The following is a 27,268-nucleotide window of genomic DNA, read 5'->3' on the forward strand; positions in this document are numbered from 1 at the left end:
TTACAAAATTTCATTGATCGTCAACCCTCCAGATCGGAGTTTCTACAAAGGAGCCTGAAAGAATTAATAACAAAAAGGATTATCCATTGGCAGAAATACATTGCTTATAAAAATAAACATAATATATTTCAATCAGCTTCAAGATTAGGGTCTTTAAAACACGTTTATGTTAAAGGACAAACATAGAAACAAATCATGTTTTTATGACATAAAGTTTCATTACATGGGTTAATGGTTTAGAAACGCATAGCGGACAAAGATACAAATATTCATTATTATTAAGAAAAATACGAAGATATTTTGTTAGACATGTTTTTGTCATAAATTATGACAAAAGTTTAAACTATTCGTGTAGAGAATATTTTTTTTAGATAACATAAGGAAGTATTTACAATCTGTAAAATCATTCGAAACTTAATGCCTTAAGTTTTTCACTATAATTTACTGGCAGTAAATTATAGTGTATATAATTTACTAATGTATATAATTTACTGCCAGTAAATTATAGTGTAATGTTAAAAAATATTTTTTAAATGTGTGTTAACTATAAAAAGTATAACATTTAATGGTATCTCCATTAAATATCCCATCATAATCGAATAAGTCAATCTTTATACATATATTTAAATACTAAAAAAAGGTGTAAACTTTAAAAAAAGCTGACATGGCCCAGGGGTTAGAACGCGTAAATCGTAACGGATGATCGTGGGTTCATACCGGGGAAGCACCACTGAATTTCCATGTGCTTGATTTGTGTTTATAATTTATCTCATGCTTGACGGTGAAGGAAAACATTGTGAGGAAACCTGCATATGTTTAATTTCACTGAAAATTCTGCCACATATGTATTCCACCAACCCGCGTTGGAACAGCGTCGTGGAATAAGCTCCATACCTTCTCTCAAAGAAGGGGCTGGCCTTAGCTCAGCAGTGAAACATTCACAGGCTGTTACTGTATTGTACTGTACATCTTTATACCATGATACAAATATTATACTTTATATAAATAGCTGAAAATGTTAACAAAATTAATCTAAAAAAACAACTTAATGATAATATTCTAAATTATATTTCGTTGCCGAATTAAAAAATAAAATAAAAGAAAAATCGATATTTAATTCATGTTACAAAGCATATTTATACCTATGTAATAATTACGTTTCAAGTCATTGCATAAAAGAAATAGAAAGAAAAAAAAGATAAAAATACGCATTATCTTTTCATAAATCTCACGAGATGTCTGTTGATGGCAAAAGACATGCAAATCCATTGTACAGATAACTGCAGCCTTCATACTGTCTGAAGCAAAAAATGTGTCCGTTTATAGTTGAAAGAACATCTCTTTTACATACGATATATACGCTTTTAGTTTTAAAAGTAAAAATACAATAAAAATCATATAAATTTTCCACAACAGGTCATGTTTGAGAGAAAGTAGTAACAGCAGAAATATGTGTCACTGCTGAACTAAGACTTCTACGTTTGAAGATAATATTTTCGACTTATTCAATATGTGAAAGAGAATTGAAGTAGAAAATAACAGCCCCTACATATCACACTACCAGCATTAGGCAGGAGGTCTCCTTGGGCTGGCCGTCCGTCAGAGCATCAGGTTAGCATGCGCAAGCAATCCCATGGCGCTCCTTGTTAAGACGGAAAGGGTATCGCTGGTTTTTTAGTGGGTATTCCGACCGTTCGGGGCGCACTCGGTGCCTCGGACACCGATGAGTCCCACATACCACATACTGTTCCCGTGGAGGAAACGCGTAATGCGTTTTTCCAGTGTGAAAAAAAGGAGGTCTCCTATTGAGGATTAAGTAAAAGAAATATTTTAAGCTAATGCCATCACTTGAAATTATGGTGATTGTTATACCAGAAAATAATTTATTGCAAAAAATAATAATATTATTAAACGTAAAAGTTATTGCTTTTTATCTGATTTGTCACTAATTTTATGTAATGTAATTTTTCCATTCGTATTCTGAAAATGTTGTAGAATAAATCAAAAATAATGTTATGCAAAATCATGTGCCATTTAAATGTTTAAACTAAAATTTGCACATATTTGGTTTTGTTATATAACTCTTGAATTTCAATAAAGTTGTAATAGTCGTTGAGATGTAATTTAATAGTCGGTTGTTGAACGATAGAGTAAAATTGGACCCAGTTAAAATCGACTTACCTTGATATACTATTTTAATGTGTGTATCCTTTAAGTGTTATAATTATTATAGTCAATATCGCAAATCACGTTTTCATATATCACGATCTTTTTCTGTAGTGCGTTTTGATTTTATTTCCCAGAATAGAATGAGATTACCGTGTATCTAACAAATGCTCTGTTGTGATTTTTCAGAGTTCAGTTTATTTAAAAAAAAAACACATTGTGAGTAAATGATTTTGTTCTTATTTTAAATATCAATTTTTAATTTATCCATGAATTTTAGTTGCTTAGGTTCATTACAAAGTCTAGCTGCATATAAAGTTCAAAATAGTTATTTTAAAAAGTGTAGCTATTTTGCTACTTAGCTAAACCAAACACATACAAAAATGAAAAATATTTGAATATAAAATATGAGAATTGAAGCCGAGATGGCCCTGTGGTAAGAACGCGTGAATCTTAACCGATGATCGTGGGTTCAAACCCGGGCAAGCACCACTGAATTTTCATGTGCTTAATTTGTGATTATAATTCATCTCGTGCTTTACGGTGAAGGAAAACATCGTGAGGAAACCTGCATGTGTCTAATTTCACTGAAGTTCTGCCACATGTGAATTCTACCAACCCGCATTGGAGCAGCGTGGTGGAATAAGCTCCAAACCTTCTCCTCAAAAAGAGGAGAGGAGGCCTTTAGCCCAGCAGTGGGACATTCACAGGCTGTTACGGAAAATATGAGAGCCTACGGTCACCAGCCTCCTGATTGGTTATGTAAGAATGTTTTGTATTCCATAAACCACTGATACCCTAAGTCATTTACTGTGGACTCAAGAAACCATATATATACCCAAGAAAAGCCAGTTAATTTAAAATATATACTGTTAATATTGATAATACTGAAATGCTATGTGCATTGCCATTTCCTCGGCTATTTATCTCACACAATAATCTGTGTCGGTAATAAAGATAGCATTTAATTATGCGTTAATCAAACGCGATGAATTTCCATATTCGGTGTTACGTCTTAGATTACAGTATTAATATCCTGAATTAGATTATCTTAATTAAAAATGACATAATGTAAATATTATTATTGTCAATTAGCACTTATGTTCTTCTCTTTCGGGTGGTTAAGATTAGAGAATCTGATATATTTGTTGATTCAGTTAAAACAAAACTTTAATTTTACCAATTACTCGGAATTAGTATTTGTTAATTTTTATTCAGGTATTAATTTAATTGTTAAACTAACAGCTTGAGGTTGTAAATGTCCCATTGCTGGGCTCAGGGCGCCTCACATTTTTGAGAAGGTCCGCTTATTTCACCAAGCTGCTTCAATGCGGGATCAAAATTTAATTAAATTGTTGATAATTGACTGTTTAATTATGCTATATGTATCTAATGAGGTATAAATATACAGTTGACAGTAATTTTAGTGTATATATGATGACCTTCCTAATAAAAGCTTTTTTCGCACAAGCTTAGATGTACTTTTGTAGTTCAATGGGACTATTTGACACGAACATTTATCATTATCAACTAAAGGAATTTTCTGCAAAAAACCCAATATTTTTTACTGGCAAGACCTGGGGTTTTAACCCAGCACCTGGGCTGTCTTATATCTAGCCACTTAACCACCGAGTCATTCATAATCATAAATCTATTACAAATTTTAACGTTAGATTATTAATTACCACGAAAAAGATTATCAGATTTCTTTTCTTAAACGATAGGATATAATTACTTACATTTTATCAAAACAAAGATACTGTTTTAATGAATAAATTATAAGTTACTTGTATATAGGCGCGTAATAAGAATATCAACCCATACAGAGATAAATACGACGCAAAACTATGAATTTTTATTTACATTTGTATTTGCCTGTATTACATTACTTAGTTGCCTGTATTTATTACTGGAGTTTGAAAGTAGAGATAAGAGTTTAGATTTAAACTGTTAGTTGTTGATTTTCTTTTCAAGTATATAAAAATATTTTACTAAATATTAACTTTAATATCTTCGTAAATATATATTTACATATATCTATAACTATTTTATTAAAGAAAAAAAAAACACAAATAAAAGTTCGTTATAGTCGGTTTATTTTTTCATAAAAAATATTTTATAATATGTTTGTGTTTCTGCACGAAAACTTTGATTAGACGAAAGTGTTTGTCTTGCTTAAAATTATACCATTTTGGACGGGTTAACTTGATAAAGTTACAGACTAGACTAGAGGATATTGCACCCCTTAAATATACATTTTGCACAATCTTTTCTATTGCGACCCCTTTATCTACCTTATATGTAATCTCTGTTTATATATATATATATATATATATACATAATGTAAATATTATGTAGCCAGTCGTACTTTATGCATCATATATTACTTTTAGAATAATTTAATTTATAATATTTGATGTATTTTTACTTATCTTATTTGAAGAAATAATAGTAATCATATAGCAACTCAGTAGGAGTTGCTTGCTGAAACCCGTGGAATGTGTTCACCAATCCGGAGCAATGTATTAGTAAAAGCTCCAATCCTTGCCAAGCTGTGGAATATTTACTCGTAATATCCACTTAAGTTACATACTTAAGTATTATAATGTTGAGAATTGACTTACTGAAATACATTGACACGATATTATTATTAACTAAATAATTAATGGAAATAAAACCGCAAATTATATCAAAATAAAAATATCCCAGAACCATATAATTTTTTTTTATATTGATAATATTGGTGTAATTTTAATTATCGTAATGTAAAATTGCATGAGTGCTAAATATATAAATAAAAGTCCATAGTAAAATATTTCTCCAAAAATATGGCAATTGCAATTTGGGACGTTGTTATACTCTTAGTCAGGTCACCGTTGCCTTAATTGGACTTTGATAACATTATTACCGGTCAAATATTCCTATATTGCACTATAAAGGTCATTATTTGTCATTCATACATCAGTGACAATAACGATTCCCATCCAACGGGTCCCACTAGACCCCGAATGGCACAGACAAATATATTTCCTGACACCTATGCGTTGATTATTCTTTCAATTTATTGTATGTATTAAATGATAAGTAAGACCCAGATAAAAATATATAAGACCAAGCGACCTATCTCAATATAATACAGCTTAAATCATCAAAATCGGTGAAGCTGCTTATCAAATATTCGGAATTTAAGCGAATGAATATACGTTTCGAACATTATGGACAGAACATATTTTTTTTTATTCACATTAAGAAATTTACAGTCAAACAGGAGGAAAATTATTCACACAGATTCGAAAGAGTACTTTTAGTGTGGGAACCGGGTTATGAATTCTTACTAACTAAAATTACTGCAATGGCCGTCTTTGGCGCGGATCGGAGAGGTTGCAGAATGGTGTTGACATAATGCATCCGCGGCCCTGTTGTCTGTGCTGTCCAGTGCTGTATCTCTCTCGTTGCTAGGAGAGGTCAGCGAAAGTTATCTCCCCCCATCGCACTCCTCACTAGTGCGTATAGTAGTACGAGATCATCCCAGCTGTCGTCCTCCTCAGAGCCATTTAAATAGAACATGCGAGGCCCCCACTTCACGCGTCCACGGCCTCAAGATTAAGCCCGATCTTTTAAGCCTCCAAGCGTTGCAGCTGTAAAGGATCGAGACAATGCCTTCGCTTCTCTGCCGAGTAGGATCAGCTTTTTCCAGTTTCAGCTCCACCGTCTCCATATGGACCACGATGATCTCACAAAAGCACCATCACGGCTCTTACTTAAAGATACACCGTTGCATCATCATGATAAGAGCAAATTCTTTTCTAACGAATCATCAATCAAGGGCCCTAAATGATCTAAAATTGTTATTTTAATATTTGTATACGAACTAAAGTAATTACAATTAAAACAAATTATTAACTAGGTCTAATTATTATTCATGGTTTAAATGTGTTCAAATGTTTGACCAATTATAATCCGCGTTCTACTTGTTTTATTTGACGAGTTTGCTGAATTATAAATTGCATTTACTCAAAATTTCATGCCATCTATTTACGATTATAATATTGTATCATAAGCGTTAAATATAAATAATTTATTTATATTAATAGTTTCTTTAGAAGCTCCTTTTAAGACAAATTTATATACAATTTTATACATAACAGATCGGGAGGGGGGCGATTTGCTTCTAGGATTTTCACCGTTATACATTATAAAAACAGTAAGCCAATTTGTTGATTTATTTGACTAAATCACTACATATTATAAAACAAAGTCTGAACACGATAAATAAAAATAACTTAACGTAAAATTAAAATTTAAGTTTATAGGTTGTTGTAATTCTCATTAGCCGCTCGAAGTTTCGAAGTCAGCGGTGTTTACAATATAACATGAAAACTGCGGGAAGTCCGTTAAGCCTACGCCTGAACTCTCTCCGCTCGTGTCGGATCGCCATCACATTGGAACATGTGATCAAGGGAATAATGAAACACACACATAGCTTCAGCTATTCTCTATTTATGCATCATTATTGTAAAAAATATTACAATGTAGCTATTAAACATAACTAGGTTGATTCTGAAACCACCCTATTAAAAGGTTCTAAAAAAAACACTCTTTTTATATTTATTTGTATCTTTTCATACTATATATTAGTATATTATCACATCACAAATTTTCGCATTATATGTATTATATTAGTTAGCTTTTTTATATACAATAAACCTTATTTTGAGTTGTTGTATTTTGGTTATGAAAATTTCAAATATTATTATGAATAAAAATACGCCTTCTTACAATATAATTGTTGAACTTCATTTATTTATTGTTTCAGTATAACTTCAGCTAAAATAACAATCTGTTACCGAATTATTGTTTTTAAGAGATGTTTATTCAATAACATCAGACCCGACGAGGCATTTCGACTTAATAATGAATGAGATTCTAATTGGATGGTTTTCATTGAAAAGATTTATCAAACTTCAAACCCCAAGACTATTGTTTACATATTTTAAATAGATGTAATAAAATGAAGTAACAAATTATTAAAATTATTTAATTGTTAGTCATTGCTAGCTAAATCAATTAGATGGAAATTATCTTACTAATCACAAATTCAATTTTTTTACATGATACAGATTATATAATTGATGGTTACGTAAAATCAAAATATTTTATTAAAATGTAAACAAGTAATACTCTATATTACTGAGTTCTAATTATAGACTTAAGGGGTTTATATGATGTTATCGGATGATATCAGATGACGTTTAAAGAGTGCCTTCGTACACTAACACTTTTTCTATTTGAAGATAATTTACATATATTGAGGTGACTTATACATAGATATTGGCCCTAAATACAATAAAAAAATATTACTTACTGTATACTTAATAGAAACTCTTTTGTTTTTATTTTTATATATTATTTATTTTTAATTTTTAATCTTTTGTATTTTTTTCACAGGAAGAAAGAATTCAAAATGATCGGTAAAGGCGTGTCGAAGTCCAGCGCAACAGTGAGGGCGATTTTGGTGCTTTTTCTAATTGTTTGCCTCGTTAATTGTGCAACAGGTAAGCGATTTACTTACTATCTAATCTTAAGTAAAAACGTGATTTAAAAAATTATAAAAAAATATTTAATAAGACAGGAAAAATTAAAAAAAAAACTATATTCACGATTCAGTTATTATAAAAAGAGTGCTACCAATATAACGTATATATCATTGTATTATAATTTGTGTTTCAGAAAGAATTAATTCGTAGTAGTAAGAAATTATATTAAGAAGTCAATAATAGCATCAATGATCAATATAATGAAAAAATATTTAAAACGTAAAAATTAATAAAAAATTAACAAACTAAACAGACATGATATGTCTAAAAGACATACCAGCGATATATATTAAAAATATTAATGCCAGTAGGAAATATTTTCATAGGAACAATAAATAGTAAACTGAAAAGCAAAACAACAAAATACAAACAATATTTTGCCTGCAAACGACGTATAATCCTTATAACAATATACATTATATGATGAAATACGTCTCTAAATTAACTTATACACATGTATGTGTGCACGCTTGGAAGTATTAACTTATGTAAAAATGTTCATACGAGCGCACAGTTATGAGGTTGGATAAACGACTATTATTCCTTGAAGTTCTTAAGTATTTCATTTGCTAGCTTTTAAATGTAATCATTTACATTAAAACTTTTTTTTATTTCTTAATGAATAGGTAAGCGGACATTGGCATTGTAAGAAATGTTACCCATCGCGTACATCTCCAATGTGCCACCAACCGTGGAAACTACGATGATATGTCCCTTATGTCTGTAATTACACTGGCTCACTCACCATTCAAACCGGAACATAACAATACCAAGTACTGCTGTTTTGAGGTAGAATATCTGACGAGTGGGTGGTACCTACCCAGACGAGCTTGCACAAAGCCCTACCACCAGCAACTGTACCAGTCTGCAAATATATATCGAACCGAAGGCGTATGAATGCCAAAGGTACACAGCTGACGTTTCGTACGATGACGATCAAGAAAATGCACTTCTTGAATAGATAATTAACAAAAGAAGTCAATCCAGTTATTTGTATGACATTTATGTTTTTAATTGACTTGGTGGTAGGGTTTTGTGCAAGCGCGTCTGGGTATGTATCACATATCACATGTTCTACCTAATAAATAATTATGTAGTGGAAATAGATGGTACTGTTGCAGGCGCCCAGAGATTATTTTAATTTATCAACCATTTTTCTATTTAAAAACCTTTTTTACTATTCTCAGATATATTTTTTTATGCTTAATTTCGAGCCACCCATCTCGTAATATTTTTGAAATCAGTATATTTTTATTATTCATCACTTGTTAACTATAGTAATTCAATTTTTTTAGTGAGCCCCTTTAACTACTCGCTGCTTCAACCCGCATTGGAGCAGCGTGGAATAAGCTCCAAGCCTTCTCCTCAAAAGGGAGAGGAGGTCTTAGCCCAGCAGTGGGACATTAATAGGCTGTTACGGTTCTGTTACTGTTACTACTCGAGACGGGCAGTTAAAGGAGCACAATTGATTATAACTGACTAATGACCCTGAATTACTCTGTCTTTAATAGCGATAGTTTCAATTACTGAGTTGTGACAAGGTAACAAAGAGGTGGACAGATTTACTTTCACATTACTAGTTACTCCCTGCGACTTCGCCTGTTGATTGGGGCAGGCGCTCGTCATCTTCATGTCCTTTTCTACATCACTAAAAACGTGTATAGAAAACTAGTTAAGACGTGAATAATATAAACAAACTTTCGCATTCATAATATTAGTAAAGATGTTAATTTCAAAAAGTTTTAAATAAAAAAAATACCAACACGCTTCGTTATCACAATATCTGGCAGACGCTTTATGTCTCTTGTAATTTAATATTATCGTCTCTCAGACGCCTTGTTTATCTACGGTCTATATCAATCCAAATGTATAGTGCACATTTGTTAACTTTAACGAAATTAAGACGTTCAACTACGCATTTTATATAAAATATTTTAAACCTGCACTCTCTATATCCTTACTCTCATGTTACGATGGGATGGTAATTCAACAAAATCGTAGAGAGATCCGGCGCGGAACCATTATACATTGGATATATCATATTTTCTTCTTTACTGGATTGCCGATTGCTTAACTCAAAACTGCTACTAAAACATCTTGAACAGGAAAACTCGATAACACCAAAATTGAAAGCCAGGGTATCCACGAGGATGAACGACTCATTCTCGTTAGAAACGAAATGGAAATATAAAATTAAATTTGATTAAAATCTACTCAGATAATTCCCTTTCGATTTATCTATTGATCGACTTATATTGTCATTTATAACATAACTATTACGTTAAAAATCCAGTACGTAAAATTAATAGGATGTCAAATTTAAGACTGGTGGTAGGGCTTTGTGCATGCTCGTCTGGGTAGGTACCACCCACTCATCAGATATTCTACCGCAAAACAGCAATACTTGATATTGTTGTGTTCCGGTTTGAAGGGTGAGTGAGCCAGTGTAATTACAGGCACAAGGGACATAAAATCTTAGTTCCCAAGGTTGGTGGCGCATTGGCTATAAGCGATGGTTGACATTTCTTACAATGCCAATGTCTAAGGGCGTTTGGTGACCACTTACCATCAGGTGGCCCATATGCTCGTCCACCTTCCTATTCTATAAAAAAAAAAGACATACTTTATTCAAGTAGACTATCACATACCCTTTTTAATCTTCATTTTGCAATTTTAATTTTAAAATAAAGCTACCTAGTTCGAGTAGATTCTACCGAGAAGAACCGGCAAGAAGTGGTTACTACATTTAGTTGCTATTGTTTTAGCTTTTGATTAGAATCTTTGACTCAACTAATGCATAGGTAGCTCCCTCGTTATTTATGTAATCCACAACAGTCTTTAATGTTATTACCACATAAGACGTATGTTTCCGTCACAACTTATACTTAAAATATTAGAGCAATTTAATACTTGAATCGCGATGTGGGATGGAAACTATTTCTTGTTCAATACATATGAGCGGTGGTGACCATGATGATGGCCTATTCTCTCTATCTATTTCAAATTAAAAAATATAAGGTTTTCATTACTATATAAATATTTTCTGACTTCAATATCTCTAATAAACGGTATTTTTATATTATTTCCCTTAAGAAATTGTATTTCTTCATTCTCTTCGAATAACAAATGGATTAGACTAATATCCATTACATTTTCCATTCGTATATAAACATTTTATTAAGAAAAATCGTACTACAAATATGCCATTATAAACATGTAGGAGAAAGTTAAGGAATATTTCAATTAAAGAAAACCATTATACTGTTAATGACTTTATAATTATGAAAGAAGAATTATTATCGCTACAACTGTGCTTAAAAAGACCAAGATAGCTTAGATAAAGGAAAAAAAAGTGCAGCGTCAAATCATAGATGAGTTTCAAGTTTTTTTTTTTTATAGAAATTGATGAAATGACACAATAAATCGTAATTCTAATTCATGTATCACCAAGTCGCAATGGAGCTGGATTGTCAAATAAGCTCCAAAATCTCTCCAAGGGCATGAGACCTTTGCCCAACCGTGGGACATAAATTCTCGAGCTACTCTTTTAGACAAAAAATGTAAGACTAAAAATGCTTTTTTATGTATATAATTAGCTTATCAATAACAGCCTGTAAATGTCCCACTGCTGGGCTAAGGCCTCCTCTCCCTTTTTTTGAGGAGAAGGTTTGGAGCTTATTCCACCACGCTGCTCCAGTGCGGGTTGGTGGAATACACATGTGGCAGAATTTCAGTGAAATTAGGCACATGCAGGTTTCCTCACGATGTTTTCCTTCACCGTAAAGCACGAGATGAATTATAATTACAAATTAAGCACATGAAAAGTCAGTGGTGCTTGCCCGGGCTTGAACCCACGATCATCGGTTAAGTTTCACGCGTTCTTACCACTGGGCCATCACGAGATGGCCCAGTGGTAAGTTAGCTTATCATTGCCAGCTTATTATCGTTGCGTCATTTAAATAAATACAACAGTTATATTAAGCTTCTTATTTCAGAGCTTAAGATAAAATCATATTAACATATTAGATATAATTTGAAAAAGTTCAAAGACCCTATTTTTAAATTAGAATATTTTTATTATAATTGATCATGAGCATTTATTTTTATTTTCACAAGTGGCATTGCGTTGTTTTTTTATCGTTATATATTATTATATTCCACGTGCATGGGAACCAACACACATGAGAGCAGTGTTGAGAAATTTGCTCCAAGCCTTCTTCTAAAAGAAGAGGAGATCTTAGTCTGTGGAATGAGGATACAATTCTACGCCCAGTGGCCTTTACTAACTTATTTGACATTATTTAATTTATATTGTTATCAAAGAACAAAACTCACGTACACGATTATTTCATAATGTTATAAGTTCTGCTAGTTTTGACAGCGCAAACATTTGATTATTGTTTAGGAAATTCGTTTGACTAACAATTATTGAGTTATGACTTTTTGGTAACTCGCTTAAACGATTCTATTGGTTTATATACTTGTGATTTTCTTTTCTTTTATTGTTTTCCTTACTCTATGGAATCTTTATTATTTACACGACTGTTGATGTATGCGTAATAAAGGCGTTCTCTTACACACATATATAAGTTTTTGATTTTTATTTTATTTTTGAATTAGTTTAGTTTCTATATTCCTGTTATTGATTAATATTTTATATCAAGTAAATTTTTCAGAGAAACTTAGCATGTCTATTTTTATAGAAGCGCGGATAGTATTGATACAATCTGTAGTTCATTATTTTAAATGTGATGTACTTATTTCTAGATTCAACTTTCCCTTTTAAAGGCATACATATACGGTATGCGTTGAGAGCTTAATTTTTAAAATTAAATTAATACCAATTCTCAAAAGTACAAACCTGCTTGAATAAGGTATAAACCTCATTATCTGTAGTCCAGTCATATCAACTTTTTATATAAGCTTTCCGTATATATTATTTTCTATTGAAACGATTATTATTAAATGACTAATAAATAATAATAATAAAGTCATAAAACATGAGTGTTTACGATTCATATTAATCCTCGCGTTTGATATGCGTCGTTTATATGACAAATATTTGCTGAAAATTTATTACGTCACATGAAAACTTATGATATTTTCCCAAGTAAGTAGGTCTGATGGCCGAACGATGGACCAAAAATAGAAGATATTCATATTTAGATATTCCTGGTGCTTTTTGGATGATGTTTGTTCCGAAAATGAATATTAATATATAAGACAATGTAAAATAAATTAATATATTTAAAAATGTACTATACATCAAATAAGGATGTTATAAAAAATATTAAAGAAATGTTATTGTTTCTATAAATTTTTCTTCATCATGAGAGCTCCTTTGAAGGAATGCCTATTTGCACGCGCTCCGTTTTCATACTTTTAATAATATTGAGCAATGTAGTATAAACCAACCACCTAATTTTCTCCCCAATACTTATCAACTTTAATAATGTTATTCATTGAAAAAAATTATTCGTTTATTTATATCATAGGTTGGCTGTACAAAAAAAACACCTGATGGTACGCGGTCACCACCGCCCATAGACATTGGCACCTTAAAAAATACTAATTATCCCTTATATCTCCAATGCACCTTGATAACTAAGATGCTAATTATGTTCCTTGTGCCTGTAGTTACACTGGCTTCACATAACCTTACCAACCGGCACACAACAATTAGTATTGCTGTTTGGTTGTAGAACATGTAATGTATGTTATTTAGCCAGATTAACTAAGCTAGGGCTTGGTATAGGTTGGTGGTAGACCAGCAAGCTACAATATCAATTATAAAGATAAAAAAAAATAATCCAATAATGCTACTGAATCAAAGCAAATTCATGGACGAACAAAATGTAAATAAATAGAAAAAATATAAGTTCATTATAATAATATATAACAACGAAGTATATTGTTAACGCGCCACTCAAGATAAAGGGAGTAGAGAGCAACGGAGGACAATGACGACATAATCATCACGACGTTTGACGTCACGACAAACGAGTCAGTCTTACACCACAGGTGCGCTGTTAAAAACGAACGTAATTTTCCCATAAAAGCAACAATGAAAAAAAAGCCTCGTAACGAATGCTAGGAAATAGAATATGAATAGAAACTTGGAAAAAATTGTATTCAATTATTATTTGCATTTATACATTGAGTCATGTGTGTATATTAATTAGTTTTTATTAATTAACTAAGGTCGTGGACTTCTCGGTAAAACTGTTGGTAAAGACCTAACGTGTGTGTTGAGGTAGGTCTGAACACGATATGCATAGAGTAACGTAGCCACTAATTGTATTCATTCTATTTTTTTTTTTATTTACCCGTGGTGCCAGTACCAAATGGAGTAGGGACACACATTCATACAGTTCGTTAAACAGAGAAATGTATTACACAACAATGTTTTTTTGTTTGTAATAAAGTTACAGAGTGATTAATGATAGTAGAACATCTGATGAGTGTGTGGTAAATTCCTAGACTTCTCTATTTAGAAGTATTAATTATAAAATAACAACCCAATGAAATATTTTAATGTGGTAACCCAATGCTATTTTAAATGCAACATTTAATTTCAATGGCATATTTTATGTGGATCTTTATGATTTCAAGCGAGCTACGACTATTTGTATATCCATCGTTTATATATAATATATGTCTTTGTACTGTAATACTATACTTATGAATATTAAAAAACACTAATCATGTCTCACTAAAAACTCATTTCCAATGAGTAACAGATTAAATATTTTGCGTATGATTTAAAACACACTTCTTGCTAATTCTATACTATATAGAAGTAGTTCATTTATGATTATTTTTAAACTTTTTTACTTTATAATTGCATATAATCTTTTTTTTTAATATTTAACCGTAACCGTAACAGCCTGTGAATGTCCCACTGCTGGGCTAAAGGCCTCCTCTCCTCTTTTTGAGGAGAAGGTTTGGAGCTTATTCCACCACGCTGCTCCAATGCGGGTTGGTAGAATTCACATGTGGCAGAATTTCAGTGAAATTAGACACATGCAGGTTTCCTCACGATGTTTTCCTTCACCGTATATTAATATTTACCTTTGCTTATAACATTTAATGTCTAAACTACTCATAGATATCTTAAAAATAATATTAAACAAATAATCATACAAAAACACATTTATAAAAAAACGCTATTCAACCAATAAAAAGTTCACGTAATACGAGGTGAACAATCCCACGTTTCAAATGCAATTTGTAGTATCGTAAACAACTGATGGCTATTACATTTTCCGTGTAATCGGCTTGAAAATAATTCGAGAAGGCAATTTTCCCAATACAAGCTCAATAAGCATTTAAAATGACGTTAAGCTGCAGGACGCCGATCTTTATTTGTTAAAAGCGGAACAATATAATGTTCTTATCATAATTGGACTTTTTTTTTTTTAATTTTATCTTTAATATTTTAAACCTTTATTTTTGTAAGGCTAGTTTTAGCTAATTTAAAATTAGATTTTTTTAATTATTATAGTAGGCACAAGTCATATTTAATAATTATTTTTCATTAAGTTTTTTTTTATAAACTTATATAATACTGGTGGTAGGGCTTTGTGCAAGCTCGTCTGGGTAGGTACCACCCACTCATCAGATATTCTACCGCAAAACAGCAATACTTGATATTGTTGTGTTCCGGTTTGAAGGGTGAGTGAGCCAGTGTAATTAAAGGCACAAGGGACATAAAATCTTAGTTCCCAAGGTTGGTGGCGCATTGGATATGTAAGCGATGGTTGACATTTCTTACAATGCCAATGTCTAAGAGCGTTGGTGACCACTTACCATCAGGTGGCCCATATGCTCGTCCGCCTTCCTATTCTATAAAAAAAAATTAAAAAAAATGGTGTCATGGTCTAATAGCTAACAAGAGAGTACTAAGTTACTAATTTGTTGGCGTCCACACTTACCAAAATATAAAACTTTGATGTGTAATATAACGTGTTAAAAATTGCTAGTAGTCAGCTAGTAGTTTCACTTAAAATAATTAAAACCACTTTTACAGTGAAAATGGTGTAACAAACAAAACAATATTATTATGTTTCAATAATAATTAACTAAACTAATACAATAAAAAATATGTTGTAATTTTTAAATAAATTAAGGAAATTATTATTTTACAGATATATTTTTGTCACGTAATTAATTTTAACTGTAATTCTTAAGATTAAAAATAAATACACTTTGTCATTAGCCTTTATTAATATTGCTTTTTAGGCTGACATACAATTTAAAATGGCGGCAGCGTTTGTTAATAACGCTACTTAACCTTTGAACGTAATGTACATATTCATTTTCACACAATTTTCATACGGATTTATGTGATCCTTATTGGATTACAGTTGTATGACAACTCTCATACTGAGCATAATAAACAAAAACATAATTTTTAAATATGTGTTTTTAATATTAATATTCGATTACACAAAAAATAAACGAGGTTTTTTTTAGTTATTCATTTATACCTAACAAATAGTTCGTATTTGAGCAAAATTATTAAATTAAAGTTCTTATTTCAAATACAAAAAAGAATAAATAAAGCTATAAAGAGAAAAGCCTCCAAAATTTTGTACGTAAGATGCTCGTGCCAATTTATAATTAAATACAGAATATAAACTACAATGACAAACTATTTTATTATGTTATGTGAAAAAATAACCTCTTTGATTTGGCAAATTTTCCGCCATCTTTTATATATTAATTTATTATCTATTTAATCCACAGAGCAGAGAATTAACAGTAGAGGTAGCAAGGCATCGAATCTTATTCAGAAAGTCAACGGGTGGCGCAGCCAACGCGGAGGTATGGCTTCATACTGTTCAACACATGGCTCAAACTGCTTGTAGATAGAATTCTAATTCACTTATAGTTAGCATCTGCACATTCGATGTTGTTATATTAAGCCGACTTGGTCTATTGGATAAAACGTGTAGATTTCAACTGAAGATCGCAGTTTCAAATCCATGCAATCACAACTTACTTATTCACTATCGCGTTTTTGCAACACATATACACATAACACTAGAGCAGTGTGGTGGAATAAGTTTCAATCTTTCTCCTTAAGGGAGAGAGAAAGAGAGGAAAACCTTTGCTCAGCAATGGAACGTAAAAAGGCTGCTACTTTTACCATCTGTAAGCAAATTTATAGGATTTAATCATTATTATATAGTTAAAGAAGTATTCTTCCACTAAATATAGGAAATTTTTCTTACATCCTGCTGATGATTAATGAACTAACTTGTGTCCATTTGTCACAAATAATATATATAAAATATCACTTTGATTTATTTGAGCCATGTGAAGCAGTATGATGTACAAAAGCATGTGCTTTGTTGTAAATATAAGATTCAATGCACTGTAGTAAATAAAACTCACGAATTATTGCTACCTCTGTCGATAAATACTCTGCGCTTGTAGTTAAGGGCTTAACAAGGTAGTCAAATAGAAATTATCATTTTATAAAAAGCACCCGGCCATTTATTACTGTGCATGTATGCATTATAATTATTATGTTTTCCATTGAAACAGTTCAGCCTTGTTGAATTGTTTCGCGGAAGTTTTAACATTATTTATTAACTCAAGTGCATTGTCAAGGCTGATCTTTATATGCGTTTAATTAATTTAAAAAATTACAGATATAGTTTTTTTTTTAATGTTACCAATTTAGATTTCGAATTTATGTTCTTATTTTGAAAATATTCGAATCAACAACTTCACTAATGTTCATTTTTGACGTCGAAGATAAATATTAAGGTTTAAAGTCTTAAGTCTATAAATGACAATCCAATATCGGCCAATTAGGCTTTTATCTTAACGCTCAACGACGAGTTTGAAACCGTATTCATTATAAAAAACGATGTCCGTATAATTTTTAATTTATTATTCTTATAATATTGTAAAAAATAAATGTTGTTAAATCGTTTAGCGGGTAGCCTTTGTTCCTTGTATTCGTTAATTCACTGGTGGTAGGGCTTTGTAGGTAGGTACCACCCACTCATCAGATATTCTCCCGCAAAACAGCAGTACTTGGTATTGTTGTGTTCCGGTTTGAAGGGTAAGTGAGCCATTGTAATTGCAGGGGCATAATTTTTACATTTCTTTTTACATAGTTTACATTTCTTAAAATGCCAATGTCTATGGGCGTTGGTAACCACTTACCATGAGGTGGCCCATATGCTCGTCCGCCTGCCTACCTATTCTATAAATATATATAAATTAAAAACACTAATCTAAATGCGTATTATTTTTTATAATATGGGTAGACGAACGCCAATAGACATTGGCGACGTAAGAAATATTAACCATTCCTTACAAGTTTACCAACCTTGGGAACTGAGATGCTATGTCCATTAGTATTTACACTGGCTCACTTACCTTTCAAACCGGAAGACAACAATACTCGGTACTGCTTTGGCGGTATAATTTGTGATAAGTGGGTACCTATCCGGACAGGCATGCATAAAGTCCCACCCCCAATTAATATTTCATTTATAATATTACTGTGATAAAGATGTAGCCTTCAACTCTGAATGATTTTCAATGATTTTAACATTTGTAATAATAGCCAATAAGTGTTCTTATCGATTGATACTAACTCATTTATTAAGGTGAGTGCAGGTACTGGACGCACTAGACATGCAATCTAAACATTAATATCTTAAGTGACGGCTCGTTAGAAACTATTTATTTAATGTAATTATTCTGTAAAAAGTAAAAATCTATATATTTAATCAAACATTTTCATTTAAACAAAATAACATGTGTTTTTTTTTATGATTTAAATATATTAACTATTTGTTTATTTAAAATATAATACTTATTACATTATTATTATTTAACTTCGAAATTATATAAATATATAGGTGTACAAATAAGTTTCCGAAGGTTTTTTATCGAAAATTGGGCTTTTCTCGTGTCAGAACGGAACCGTTTATTCAAGGTTTATTCAATATTGACATTAAATCAATTATAATATACTTAGCGTTATTAAAGTTTGTTTCACACACATCAAAACAGCTTAGAAAATTATAACAATACAAAAAAAACAAAAACCGAAAATTTGACTGACTGACTTTTTTAATCTACTTAACAATAGCTAGCTTCTAACTCCTTTCGTCTCTTCCAGTTTTCTGCTGACGGTACGGGCTAAAGAGATCTCGGTGATAAAAGCTTTTGCCAGTTCTGTATTCTTGTTTAGCATGGCCGTTTACAGTCAAATTGTGAACCTCTTTATATATGGTGGTTTTTAAAAGACAAAGACTTGTGCAAATAGGGAATTATTCGTACTTAAAGTAAATCAAACATTATTATAGTAGCACATGAGTAGAACAGTTGAGTAGAACTCTTTATTAAATTTATCTCTTGGCATGAACGTATTTAGGATAAATTATAAGAATCTAAACAAAGAAAGGCAATATAAATTATGTCACCATATAACTACACAGGATACAGTTGAATTCGCTCAAAGAAATTATATTCATAAAAATTTACGCCTGGGAAATCATTCATGTTTATACGAAATAATGTTTATGACAAAGCGTTTGAAATTTGAAAATTTGTTTTATAAAAGTAGATACTTATAATACAGATTTCATTTAAATCTTAAATTAATGTTGCTATTATTAGATTTATTTCGTAAATCAAATAAAACGTATTTCATTTTAGACCGAATTGTTTTTTTTAATGGTACTAATATTTTAATTATCTTTATAACAAAGTATTTTAAATTTGGAATTTATGGTTCTTACTTATTGCAAAGCGTTGCTTAGTGGGTGTTTACCTAAACACTGACTTGGCTCTTTCTCTCATTATTGATTTGTCATTCGAATGAAGAAGACACAACATTGTTTAAATAATCACCCGCTAAACACCTTTATAAATAAGGCTGTTTATTTATAAAACTTGAAACATAAATATTTTAATCTATGTAGTTTATTATTGATACACGTGGTAAGTGTCCTACACAAAAAAAATAATGTAATAATTGTAAAAATCCCTAACATACCTATTTATTTATTAATATACAAAAAAATATCATTTTTGTCAGAATATTATTAAAATTTTAATTCAAGGTCTCTAAAAATTCTATAAAGTTCGAAATTTGAATTTTATATACATAATACAAATGAGATACTTTACATTATTTCTAAAATACAAATATTTGGTATAATCATGATATGTTTAATAGTCTACAAATGTCATGTCATATAATACATTATAAGTACATTCTAAAAGTAAACACGATAACAATAGCCTCTACAGTTGCTGCACACAGACTCGGGTCAACTTAGTTACAGTTATTAGCCAGGTTATGGATGCACATTACGCAGACACTCCCGTAGTGCATCTAGAGATGACAGCTTTATGAGGTACTGTAGGCTATTGTACTATGGTGATGTTTTACGTCTTAAGTAAAAGTACTCTCTGTGCCGCCTTTATCTGATACTATTTCTTTTATGATTAAAAACAATCGGTTCGGTTTTTTTTTTGTATTCTATTTTTAAATATATTTTGTTTTAAGTGCAAATTTCATTAATCGTTTCTATTATCATGGACCATTTCGCTTTCGGGTTTAAATTTGTTTTGTTTCGTTCGATAATTATTCATGACTTGGGTTCTTCAAAGAAGTTGGTGTTTAATCGGTATTTTTTAAATTTTTATTCGAACTTCAGGCAAAGTATTGGAGTCAGCTTTTGTTTATTGTTGTCAATATAAATTCATAATTTTACTAACGGTATAAAACTTGTGGGGTCCAACTAGGTACCAGTCATTCATTGTTTACTTCACCAACATAATATAATATTAAATCAAGATTTAAAAAATATATAACGTATAAGCGTAATATAAATTTAAATGTTAGGAACAGCAATGCAATATTTTATCTTTTAGAAACTTTTTCATTTAACTGTCTTATGGTATTTATTATTAATTAGTCCTTAGTATTAATTTATGTCATACAATTATTTTGTTTCAGGTTCATGCTTAAGCTATGGACACTCTTGCTGGGGAGGTGAGTAAATAGATATATATATATATATATATATATATATATACTTTTAATACTTACTATACATGTAATTAATAATCAAAGCTTTATTATTTTTTTTTTTATTTCAATTAATACTAAACTCTTCTTAAATAATTATTAATAATATCAACCAATAATCCGTAAACAATATTTATAGGTAAAGCTGTAAGATTTTAGGATATCAAACCTTATATAATGAAGATGAATCAATCATATACAGACTCATAAAATATTTGATGATTACAAAATTATTACATTAAAGCCTAAAATATTTACAAATAAAAATAAAATATGGTATGTGTATTACAACTGAACATAGCAGTCTTTAATAGACAAGAAAACATTTAATTACAGCATCAGTAACAAAATAATAGAATATTCAGCATCAATATTCATCTCATGGTTTGCGAACGGTTAATGAAAATCGTATGGAAAATCCTATGGAAATTATATGTGAATATTTCCCCACTCAAATGGTCTAAAAAGTAGAGTAGGATGCCCAATCGTGGGACATAAACGGGCAGTATATAGTGCCGTTGAAGTAAATAAAATATCCTTACTTTGATTATGAGTATTGGAATCACAACATTCGTAGGTCCAACTACTGCGCATACAATTCAAAAGTATGTCCTTCTATAAAAAAAAGAAAGGAAACTAATTTTTACTTTAATAACCATCAAATCGCATACGTCACAGCTTGTGAAGGTAATAAGTTTTAAGGTTCTAATTATTTTAAGGCCTAACGCCCTGCTTAAATCAGGGATTTGAGTTTTAGAAATGAACGAAACCAGAATTGAATATAAACTTTTTATATTTTTGGATATTTTAAGAACGAGTACGCATTGGACCTTATGTCTGGCTATGTACTACAAAATTAATTAAAATAAAGAGGGATATTAATCTTATGTTTTATTTATAACTTCTGTATATATAAATGACTGTCTCGTTGTCTCGTGGCTAGATTTAAGGCCACAAATCTCAAGCCATGGGTTGGCACCAAAGATTGGGCTAAAAAAAACGTACGTAAATCCGTTGGTCCTACGTCTGGACTCTTTCCGGTCGTTTCGAATTGCAGTCCCATCGGTTAGAAAGAGAGGAAATAGAGAGTGCATCTGTGTTTGCGCACTCAATGAAGTTGGCAGCCGTGGTAGAAAACAATCATTAGTTTATACACGAAAACAGCCTGTAAATGTCCCACTGCTGGGCTAAGATATCCTCTAGTTTTTTTTTGAGAAGAAGGTTTGGAGCTTATTCCACCACGCTGCTCCAATGCGGGTTGGTAGAATACACATGTGGCAGAATTTCAGTGAAATTAGACACATGCAGGTTTCCTCACGAAGTATACCTTCACTGAAAAGCACGAGATGAATTATAATTATAAATTAAGCATGTGAAAAACTTCAGTGGTGCTTGCCCGGGTTTGAACCCACGAACATCGGTTAAGATTCACGCGTTCTTACCACTGGACCACCATGGCTTTTTGTTTATTAGTTTATATGTTTTATATTAAAATATTGCATTAAAAAAAATAATGTAATCTTATAAATTACAAACGCTAATAATACCGACGGCGCACATGAAATACCATTTATTTATTATCAGCGTATTATATCTTTAATATAAGCTTCTTTAATCCATCGAACGAGTAATAACACATCCTTCGCACCGCACATCCGACGAATTCACATATTAGTCAAGTTGCAAATGTTCGTAAAGATTCATAAATATTTACTTTTATTTGATATAGGAATTGCAGAAGTTTATATTCTAAGACAGAGGTTTATTTTGTTTTTTTTTTTTTTTAACAACGAAATTTGCAGAAATTAATTATCTGTGTAAAATTTAAAGTTTTGTAATATAATTCTTTGTTATAATTAATTTCATTTGCTGAATAATATTTGTATTTTTACATTGAATTATAAAATAATATTGTCGTTATCAGATGTACAGCAATAAAGCTTTGTTACTATGGCTTTGATAATATATAATTATAAATAATGAGGATTAATAAAAACTCTAAATAAACGAAACACATCATATCGTAAATCTACTGTCATCAAAAATGGCTACCAGTATATCAAACTAGTGTTCATAACTCTGTATTTTTATTATAAGCCGCTGTATTGACCTGGTGATTTTTATCAAAGCCCCATTAAGCCCTTAATATGTCGACGTCCGATGCACCTGTAATATTCTACAACGATTTTGCCATAAAAGAATTACCCTACATTTATAGTAACGTTATATTGTTGAGACTTATTTTATATCATTTCTAATAAATGCTAATTGATAATAGAGTAGAAAAATTATTTCCATTTAATATAATTCTTCAATAAAAACAAAATAGATGAGAATTTATTATTTGTATTTTATAGTGCCAAAAAAAATCTATGCAGTACTAGTTTTTTTAAATTCAGTTGAAAAATATGTCACAAATACTAATAACGGATCGAACTAAATGAAAACCTATAACTTATATTTGTAAATAAAAGGATATTTTGTGCATTCAAAAAATCTAGCCCTTTAAAATAAAATATATAATACTTTATGCAATTCTTATACATTAACATTTGTCGTGTACATTCTACTAACGAGGATCCAAAAACAATTAAATAAAAAACAATACATTACTATAAAGGATCATGCCTTTTATATCCTATTTCGGTCCAATCTATCTTAACTTAATAACCCATAATATTTTGACGAATATAAAAAATAATTCAAAGTATATAAAATGATTTTGAATGAAATAAAATAACTTATTTAATGACGGCTGAAAATGTATTAATAATACTTAAAGACAGTTTAGGGTGTCACTTTAATCGCATTTGTCAGAATACATGGATTAATTTAATAATTAAAATTTAATTATAAATTCGCGCCGACACGTAACTGTGACGTTACCGACACGTTAAGGTGAATATTAAAACATCTGATGTTTAAGATCATTAGGCATTAATATAAACAAAATTATGTGAAATAACATTTTAATCTAACTTAAAAAAAACTCCTTAAAAATACAATTCTGGGCAGTTCATTAGTATCAAGTCACCTTAAGGGTTACACTATCTGTGCAGTCTAATTAATATATATATATATATATATATATTATTATATATATATATATATATATATATATATATATATATATATTATACATAGAACAATACACGTGATTCTTACACAAAGATTACGAGTTCAAAGCCGAGCAAGCAACTGTTTTCATGAGTTTTTTTTTTATGGTTTCAATTCATCTCGTGCTTGCTTGTATATAAAAACGTCGTGGGGCTGTATGCATGTGTAAAGTGAAATATTGCCATATATCTCCCACCCGCATTGATGAAGCTAGACGGAATATGGTATAAGACTTTTCCTTAAGAGGAGAACAAGGCTTTGCCCTCACTTTTAATATTCGTAATCTTCGTGAGCTAAGTATTGTTTTATTATTAATTAATCAGATATTCTAAAAATGTTTATTTCTAATACGTTTTAATAATGTATTTCAGCCCACGGGAAGCGTTCAGGCAAGGCCCCGGCTTCTGCTCCCGACTGGTACATCACTAGAATCCTGCGTCGCATGGCAGCTAGCAATGAAATGGTGAACTACGAAAACATATTTTTATTTTATTTTTATATTGTTATAAACGCTTCCTGAAAAGTTACGTTTTCGAAAAATACAGAATAAGCACACGTTCTTTATGATAGTGCGATATCCAGATTTAATTCGAATTTCATTCGCAAGAATATTAATTTTTTAAGTTACCAAACTTAATACAGAAAAAACAGATGTCTACATCATATAAAATTATTATTATCAATAATATCGGATGCATTGCGACTTTACGTTTATTATAAAATTAAATACTTGCGTGAAAATTTTGGTGATAAAGCGCCATCTATTATTTCAGAACCGTGCCCAAAACCTTGCAGGTCCGAACGAAATCGACGTCTATCGGGTGGAAGATGATGTTCCCTCATCTAATAAGTTTATGTAAGTAGCTTTCGACGTATTACAGGTTCGTGTCGCTAGATGGTGCTACTTGTCTTACTAAATATCACATTCAAAATTATCTTAGTAATAATAATTACTAATATAGATTTAAATTCGGCGATAATTCATTGCTTATATTCAAATAAATTACATTTTAATAAGGTATAAAAACCGACAACAGTTGTAGATTATCTGCTACAAAGTTTACAAGATTTTGTTTTTGTATTCAGTAATATTCGTGTTTTAAAAAAAATAAGATAAAAAATGAGGCGCAGCTAAACGAAAATTTGAAAAAAATCACGTTATCGGTTTTTAAGTTTAATGTTAAGTGTGTTATCATTGAAAACCTTTTCACTTCACGTATCAATATATATCGTACTCAGCTATGATGATTATAAATTCGATTCCCTCTTAATAACAAAATATGAAAAGACTAGAATAATAGTTAATCATTTTAATAATAGTTACGTAAAAAAGTATCAAGTCTTAAAAAATAATTACCCATAATGAACTTATAAAAAGAGAATATTTTATTTACATTGTATTTTTAAGATATACACATATTATAATTATTATTCAGGACCGAATCTGAAGAGGTACCGGTTGTTGTTGCCGCGAGAGGTGCTGAAGCTAAGCCTATGCTGGATGACGACATGCTGTCCAGACTTAAGATTTGGCAAATCATTGTAAATACTTTATTTAAATTTATCCGAATATTAAATTTATTATACAATTAATTTATAACAACAACAACGAATCAAGTGTTGCCATTTAAAATATGAATTTGACATTTAATTATTGTAATATTGCCTAAACAAAAAATCTATTCGAATAAAAAATGTTTTGGCGCTTAAATACTATCTAGTAGATAACTTTTTTATATTTAAAGAATGAAAGTTGTAATTAATTCAGCCTATTTTTTTACAGAGAGCAGCAGCCGAAGAAAAATGAGCTAACAAACTGGACTGACCCTTTATTTAAACAAAATATAACCACTTTCGTTTAATACTCCACGATATAGTCAATACAAGGCTGGGTTGTAATTGACTTTGTAATATATAGAATATAAGTATGTTTAATAAATATTTACCGTTGAAAATTGCTTATTTAATGTTTACATACATCTTAAATCGTGTTTGTCAAGTACTTGGACATTAATCATTTAAATTATATTTTTTTTGCTGAAATTAATTTACAATAAAATTATCAATATATATAATTATCAAAATATCAATGGAATATGAAATCATTTTGATTAAATTAAATAGTTTTTTTTAAATAATCTGTCAGTTTTGATTTTTTTTTAAATCTCTCATCCTAGAAATTACACCTCACAGCTACTTATTAATTACAATTGGTTATTTATTTATTTTGACTGTAATACAATCTGTGTCCATGTACTTAAAATACTTTTTCTATTATATCATTGTATACGAAAATAAAAAATTAATATATACACTTTGGCTCAATGTAATATTCCTTGGTGTTAATAATTAAAAGCCTGTAATATATAAGGCATATTAATTGACTTTAATTTAATTAAGCGTGAATAAATAGGAAAAAAGAAATCTACTATTACCTATAATCTAACGAAGCCTTTTTTATTGAACACGTCTATAATTGTTAGATAACTATCTATAATATTAGTAAATATTATTGTCGCCGCTAGAACAGCTCAACGTCCGACCGATTACGACGACAATTGGTAAATATTCACAAACAGGACATGTGCCGGGTTTTGGTAGTATAATATAAGCTGAGAGTTAGAGATTCAGAAGCTAGAACACATTGAGCCGGACCCAAATAGACAAAATTTAGAATTTAGTGGTAGCAGTGGGCTGCTACTGTACTTCAAGAAAGTCTTGTATCCGTAACAGTCTGTGAATGTCCCACTGCTGGGCTAAAGGCCTCCTCTCCTCATTTTGAGGAAAAGGTTTGGAGCTTATTCCACCACGCTGCTTTAATGCGGGTTGGTGGAATACACATGTGGCAGAATTTCAGTGAAATTAGACACATGCAGGTTTCCTCGCGATGTATTCCTTAATCGTAAAGCACGAGATGAAATATAATCACAAATTAAGCACATGAAAATTCAGTGATGCTTTCCCGGGTTTGAACCCACGATCATCGGTTAAGATTCACGCGTTCTTACCACTGGGCCATCTCGGCCATGACCATAGGGGTCCTGGTCTCTTCGATAAGTCGTAAATACGTGTAACGACAGGTACGTCATGAGATGAATTCGACTTTGACCAAATCATGAAAGTCTTGTACATATTACATATATATTCATGTATCTTGGAAACGGCTCTAACGATTTGACTCATATTTTGTAATTTGTAAAGGTTTGTCTTTTTTGAAAAAACACAATTTATCACAGAAAAAAAAACTAATTATTAAAGGCCGATAGTTTATATGTGAATTCAGAGACAGTAAATGGAACCTTTCTTATCAAAATTCTTC

The 27,268-nt window shown here is 30.7% G+C and overlaps 1 protein-coding gene across 2 annotated transcripts in view; it reads left to right on the top strand.

Annotated features, from left to right (window-relative positions):
* Positions 1-25,925, top strand: part of LOC126772740 (neuropeptide CCHamide-1) — a 32,446-nt gene extending 6,521 nt beyond the window's left edge. Inside the window, exons 2-8 of one of the 2 annotated variants that reach the window (XM_050493272.1) lie at positions 7,615-7,721; positions 16,512-16,589; positions 20,761-20,796; positions 24,321-24,412; positions 24,723-24,805; positions 25,386-25,491; positions 25,733-25,925. In XM_050493272.1, the coding sequence (XP_050349229.1) occupies positions 7,631-7,721; positions 16,512-16,589; positions 20,761-20,796; positions 24,321-24,412; positions 24,723-24,805; positions 25,386-25,491; positions 25,733-25,756 (510 nt within the window). In that variant the 5' untranslated portion in view covers positions 7,615-7,630 and the 3' untranslated portion in view covers positions 25,757-25,925. The remainder of the gene's footprint in view (positions 1-7,614; positions 7,722-16,511; positions 16,590-20,760; positions 20,797-24,320; positions 24,413-24,722; positions 24,806-25,385; positions 25,492-25,732) is intronic. The other variant, XM_050493273.1, reaches the window with a different exon arrangement.
* The last annotated feature ends 1,343 nt before the right edge of the window (positions 25,926-27,268 follow it).

This window comes from Nymphalis io, chromosome 13 (genome assembly GCF_905147045.1).
Source record: "Nymphalis io chromosome 13, ilAglIoxx1.1, whole genome shotgun sequence".
In the NCBI taxonomy this organism is placed as follows: domain Eukaryota; kingdom Metazoa; phylum Arthropoda; class Insecta; order Lepidoptera; family Nymphalidae; genus Nymphalis; species Nymphalis io.